Below are 6,790 nucleotides of genomic sequence, written 5' to 3' on the forward strand. Positions count from 1 at the left end.
AAAGTATTAGGACTTTTAAAATATGTTTTACCTGGGATGGAAGAATCACAAGTGTCAGGAGATAAATGAATAATGTGGGACTGTGGCAAATCAATGGAAATGTTTCGAGCGTTTTTGTTCTTTAAACTGTTGCAGGTTTGTCATAGCAAGAGCGGAGAAGTTAATTCTGCAAAAGTGGCAAATCTAGTGAAAGCGTATGTAGACAAATACAAGCATTCACGGAAGAAAAATCCTGAAGAGGCAGTCTCCTGTGAAAGGAAATAGCATATGTTTTCATTTTTTAGTTTTATTCTATCTGCAAAGTGCAATTTCAATGTGAACTGTTAACTGAAAATTGTACATGACAGTGATTTGAATTTGGTTTTGATAAAATTATTTTTCAAGGTAGTGTATAATGTTTTGTTCTAAAGAAATATAGATCTTCAGGGCAACTTCTTTATTCCTTTTTAAAACAGATTTCTAAAAAGAATAAAGGTGTAAAGAAGAATCATTAGGAATGTACGATTGTGTGGATACTTAGATGTACAGCATTTTGACTTGAATAAGAGAGTGCATTAACTTAGAACCTTTGAGTACGTTGGGTTTGGAACAGGTATGTACAGTACATGTGATCAGTCAGATTAAAGTAAAATTTTTCTTTTGATTGCTCCCTAATTATAGCAAAGGTGAAATAATTAATTGCCTTGACAAATATTTCTAGTGTTAACTGGACAGGCTGAATGCAGGGGTCACAATGTGTATATTAAAAAAGCACATAGAGTTGTCTGAACACAACTGTTTAGATTTCAAAAAGAAAAGTCATAAACAGTAAAATGTGGTGCCCAAAAGCAGGGGTGCTGCACAGCTGTTGTAACACCAAATAAAAATTATGCTGCTTGGTATTGTTTGTGATGTTTTTCAATTTGTTTCAAGATAGTGGGATAACTTGAATATTTTTTATGTGTTGAAAGCCCTCAATCACCACACACTGCTAACCTCAGCTCAGGTTGTGCCCTTAGGCTAGCAGGAAATCAGTGTACTAAAGCTAGTTCATAAACAGAAAAGTTTCTTCTTCAAGTAAAATCAAGAAAGCTGGAATTTATTGTTAGGTTCCTGGTTGACCAGAGACTGCCAGTTGTGCCAGTCTCAGTTGCATAATTCCTTTCTCCATGAGTTAGGGACTGCGGCATGAATCACCAGACTGGTATTGGTGAGCTCGTGCCAGCAGAAGCCAAGTGTTCCTGCTTCCCTGAGCCCTGGGGAGAGTTATTAGAGGTACCACAGGCATTCTAAAAACCACTGTGGGGTCACTGGGTGTGCCTGGGAAAAGCTGACACCTCAGGTAAGAGCAGTTTTACTGAGGCAGCAGCAGGGAGGGTTGATGAAATACTGAGATCACCATGTGCTCCTTAGCGAAAGAACAGCTTGAGCTCTCTCTCAAAGGAGCCTTACTCTGATTTGTTCCCTTACTCTTACACAGTTTTATTAAAACCTTGTCACACAACCCGCCAGTCATGCTGTGCCATAACAGCCTTTGGTGTTGCCTCAACCTGGCTTCCACTCCAGCCCAAAGCTGTTTTATTCCTGGCCCAGAAGCAGGAATAAAACATTTCAACAGAAAGCTCAGTTGATTTTTCTGAGAAATTTATCTTTGTAGCAAGTAGTTCCCAAATTACCTGGTTTTGGCAGAAAACAGTCTCACCTTCTAAGTAACTTTTTCAGAAGCCTGAGGATGACATAAGGGATATCCACCCCTGTGTAACACACACGTAGGGTAGAGAGAGAGGTGTAAAAACGTGATGTTTGCCACAACAGTTGATTGCTTGGTTTTAACTATAACTCTGCAGACTTAATGAAGCATTTGATTGTCTATATTTATTTTTGCGTGCCTAAATACAAATGCTATGTAAATTAGAAACAGATATAATACATTTTCTACAGTTAAGTCAGGTTTTAGACTTTTCACTATACTCAGTTTTACACTATGATAGCAATTTGTAAGATCTCTTGAACTATTTTAAGCTAAAATTGGTTAGCACTTTTTGAAAAATGTAGCAAATTGCTATGTGTATCCTGGTTTATCACGCCATGCGTACTTTATTACATTTTCCTTCTCTGAGTTTTTGGATTTTAATCACTTTTTATATCTTGTTCTAGTCTATACAGTTGAGCCTTGCTATAAAGCTCCTTTCAGGAGTAAGATAAGTGTTTAAAGGGGATTTTTTTCCTCTTTTGGAAGAGAGGTGGAAATTGGAGGAGGTGGGAAGAAACAAGGGAGGATCTGAATTGGGAGAAGGGAGGGGTCATTAGTTTCTTGTTTTGCAGCTGCTGGGTGGAAGAGAAGCTGTCACTGGCTGCCACGTTGTTGGGGCAGTGACTATAGTGATGCTCCACTGTATTTTAAAACCTAACGCAGAATAGAAGATAGAGTAGAATGTGATCAGTAACTTTATTTTTTACAATTAAAGATTTCAGAATTTATCAGAAAATATGCAGTTTGTTACAATTTCTATGTTGAATTAAAGAAATGCATTGCCTTAATCTGTAGACTCTGCTCCTGTTTCTCCTGAAAAGCAGCGAGGTCTCTGCTGGTGCAGCTGCCTGAGAAGGGGAGCAATCTCAGAGTCCTGGTTGTGTTCCCATAGAATGGAAGGCGTATTTCTGTTTATTGAAACACCTTCTACTGAAACGTCCCGACGTGCACCAGCTCTGAGGGCAGAGGTGGGGAGCTGAGCCCCCCTGCTGCCTTCATAGTAGTGGTGATTCCTTCAATCCAAACTGCCTTGTGGAAAACAATTACTAAAGTGTACCTTCTGTAAACTTATGAACTTATGCAAATCAAAAGGTTTTTCCTTGCACCCCTTCCTCTTTCTCACTGTGCATGCTGCTTGAATGTCTCATTCTAAAGATAAACCTTACAAGCACAGTGGCTGTCTGAAATCCACAGCACTGTGTATGTAGGCTGGAGTGCTGGCTACTGAAAAAAATACAATTTAGTTTCGTGTAGTGTCTAACAGTTTCTAATAAATACTTTTCTCTCAGCTGGCAGTGTTTGGTTTTAAATGACTCTGGCTCAAGTGGTGTGGTTTGGAAAGCAAGGTAGCTCCCGTTCCTTCACACACGCATTTATCGTGTCCTCTGTTGTCTGGGTGCCCCCTCCTTTACATCTAAGTTAGTCTTCACCCTGCCTTGCCAGACTGCAGGTGCTCCAAGCTAGAAAAAACAAACACAGGTGGCAAAGAGTCCATTCACCCTGCGACTTGCAAAACAGCGAGGGGTTCAGGGCAGGAGTGGAATACTGCTGTGGGAAGCGAACAGGGCAGGATTGAAACCTGTGGGTGCACCCTACACATGACCAACCTAAGGAGCAGCTTCACTGAAATACCCTTGGGAGCTTTTAGTGCAGGAGAGCTGGCCTGCCTTGGGAATAGAATTCCAGGCATCCCTTTGCTTCCAAGAGTTACCTCCACTGTACCTTCACGAGGTACCTCCATAGGTAAGGGTGGCATGGGTGTGAGAGTTACAGTTAGGGAGCTATGCTGGCAACATTTTTCATAAACCTTACAATATTCACACTGATCAATTCTTGAAAAATAGTAGAGATGACAGTAAGGACAATAAAATATATCACCAATTTCGGTAACTAAAGAGTACTAATTAGATGCAGCAGGTTTCAAAATAAAGGAGTGTCTATGAATTTTTTTTTTAAAGTTTCTAATCACTAAGTTAGTAAGAAAACCACTAAGAGCACATGTAACTACTTGAATAGAAGGAGATGAAGCTCTGGCAAAGCACAGGCTGGGATCTGGAACTTGAGAAACTTGACTCTTCCAATATCACTCACAACTCCCAGACTCACCCACCAACAGTAAAGCTCGACCTGATCTTCACTGCCTTGCACTGTGCAGCAATAAAGTCAGTGTCCATTACACGTGGTAGACATTCCAACCCAGAGTGCTAACCCAAATCCAACACAAATTACTGCAGGAGTCAAACACAAATTTTGGCAGCAGATTGTCATATAATTAGTCCTAACGTTTTGAAGATATTTAAAACTCACTGAGTTTCTTACAAGGAGCATCAGTCAAAAATAGCCAGGCATTTCTTGATCATTTGGTGCAGTAGCAAGTGTGATGATAGAAAATAACTCACGGAAGTCAGAGTTCACTGAAAATTCCAGAAAATTACAAAAAAATCGGGCTGAGGACTAGGAAAGTAGCTTCACAGGGTCTGGTGTCAAGCCCTAAACCTGGCATTGCAGGGCTTTCCCTAGAGGATGATTGAAACAAATATTTCTAATAACAATAGAGTGATACTTGGTAGTGGGGAAGTACAACACACACCCCATACAGTGCAGGCACTGAGGTTATGTGGGTTGGGGTGAGGGATTCCATTTTTGATGTGCTGTGGGTCATCTGTGAGTTTAGTTGCATGTCAGTTGCTTAAAACTTCACAGGAGCCAGCAGGAAAACCAGGATGAGGGTGCAAGTTCTTCTAGAGAATGCGTTTCAGACCTTGTGATTCACCACGTAACTCTGTTGTAAACAATAAAAACACAGAGTGTCTTGCCCAGAGGCCAGGACAACCAGACATTGGTGTAAAGGAAAAATTTACTGTTTGACAGGACAACTATTTTCCTGTGGACATGCGGGCTCAAAACCCCCGAGGAACAAAACCTCCGTATCCACTCAGATTGTATTTTGCAGGAAATCCACCTTAGACCAGCTGTCCAACAGCCACCCAACATCACAGCAGGAGACAGACTGTACCATGGCTCACCCTTATGAGATTTTTGTTACTCTAATACTGCACTTCTATTCACCTGCAGTAAATCAGCTTTTTTCAGAGGTATGGGCTCAGATTTCTCTCTGGTCTTGGTTGGAGCCAAGACCCAAGTGACAACTGTGATACAGGTGACAAAAAGTAGGCTTCTAAAACCAAGACGGCTCTGAAGTACTGGTAATTTAAGAAGATACTGCCCTTTCACCACAAACAAATTGGTGATAACTTTATTCATTAGAATCAGCCTTGAATCATCTGCCACTTGAAAACAATTCACAAACTCAAACCCCTCTGCAAAATCCCCCTCATTCATCCCCTTAGGGGAAACATCCAGCTGCAGAGTGCCCCCTCTGCCACGCAGGACACCAAGCAACCTTTAGGCTCCCTCAGCTCGCTGCCCCTGCCGCGCTCTGCAGCCTGCACACACATTCCCTGATCCAGCAAGCCATGGGACATCAGCCATGGAGCTCTCTGCAGCCACTCATGCAGGGAATGTCCAACAGCGCAGCAACTACCCGGTGAGAAGGCAGAGGAGGGAGGAAGCACAGTGGGATGAGTATGCGTGTCTGCAGCTGTTGTGTGCCAGCAGATCTTGCGCAGTGATGGGAACTCACACCTCACTACACGCTCTGGAGCTTCTCCCTCCAGGTTACCCACCCTGTGAAGTTTGAAACTAGCAAGAAAAAATGAGAGCAATACATTTTTAGTAGTAATAAAATGATCCAAATCCAGGATGTGCTTTGCCCCAAACTGTAGGCAGGCAGGCAGGCAGTACTTATCAGAACGGCTGTGCAGTTCAGCCCTGCCATCACGCTCTGTGCAGGGAACACCAGGAACTGCATCATCAAGCACAGCCAAGCAAAAAGTCATGGGAAAAAGAGCTGATCTAAAGAGGTGATCAACTGCAGCACATTTCCTCTTTCAGGAAAGGGTGGTGCAATAGCTTTCAGTGGAGTTAGAGCACAGGCCAATGAAGTGCTGTGTTACTGTGCTGACAGCTTCACAACCCCTAGAGGATGCAGGCTGATGACTGAGGATAGTATTCACTTCAGCAAGAGATGCTTTTAGCATCCTTACAATGCTGCAAAACACTTTGAAGGACAAAATATAACTATAGATAGAATTCCTCATTAAAAAAAATACAGCTATCTGGAATCAGTATGATATAATTTTGCTTCGGGTTTTTTTCCCCAAAGAAATTTATACTCTTCTTCAAGATGATGTAGAGCCAATCCACAACAAAGGTTCTTTACGACTGTGTTCCAGTGAGATGATGCTCACTAGAGAGCACAGAACATTTTCCACCAGTTGTATTGAGCAGCAGTAACACTGAAGCAATTGATAATAAAAAAAATACATATAAGCGAAATTTTACAATTACCTGTTTCAAAAACATCTGTAAGGTTCACATGCTGTGTATCATGTAATATGAATTGCACGTTGCCAGTTGCTCCCTCCCCTCAATGAGGTTTCAGAAACTGGATTTGTCACAAACTTGGAGCTGTGAAGAGTTAATTGACAGCAACTCTACATCAAACTCCCCCCCATCACTGTTAAACTAACAGGCACAAAAATACAGATGACACAGAGCTGCATCACACTGCAGTAAGAGCCATTACACCTCACCAAGGCGCCTCTGTGCATCCTGCAGCTTTTTGCCTGTTGGCACCTATGCTCTGAACTGGGGCATTCCCCTGGAGCAGTGGGCCAGGAAGTCTTTCCCAGTGAAGCAATGCCTGCACACAAATCCAGAGTGCAGACCAGGGCTCTCCACAGGCTGCCAGTCAGTCAGCAGCACTGTTCCTCACGCGGGAAATGCCCCAGCAGCCAGGGTGGGTTTGCAGCCGGCAGCTGCAGCGTGAGCTGGGCTGAGCTCTGTGCCTGCAACAGAAACGCTCTGAGAGGGACAGCTCCAGCTTCTGCTCTGCACCCCACACCCCTGCAATGTCAGGCTGCCCACATGGACAAGAGCTTTGCTCAAAAGACAGCAAAGTAAAGTGATTTCCACAGCTTCCTTCAAAAGAGTGCT

The 6,790-nt window shown here is 42.7% G+C and overlaps 1 protein-coding gene across 2 annotated transcripts in view; it reads left to right on the top strand.

Moving 5' to 3' along the window:
* Positions 1 to 881, top strand: part of LOC131593025 (protein SCAF11-like) — a 47,971-nt gene extending 47,090 nt beyond the window's left edge. For both annotated transcript variants that reach the window (XM_058865178.1, XM_058865180.1), the window contains exon 15: positions 136 to 881. In XM_058865178.1, coding sequence (XP_058721161.1) covers positions 136 to 264 — 129 coding nt within the window. In that variant the 3' untranslated portion in view covers positions 265 to 881. The remainder of the gene's footprint in view (positions 1 to 135) is intronic.
* Positions 882 to 6,790: the final 5,909 nt, after the last annotated feature.

The sequence above is a fragment of the Poecile atricapillus genome, chromosome Z, assembly GCF_030490865.1.
Source record: "Poecile atricapillus isolate bPoeAtr1 chromosome Z, bPoeAtr1.hap1, whole genome shotgun sequence".
NCBI lineage: Eukaryota > Metazoa > Chordata > Aves > Passeriformes > Paridae > Poecile > Poecile atricapillus.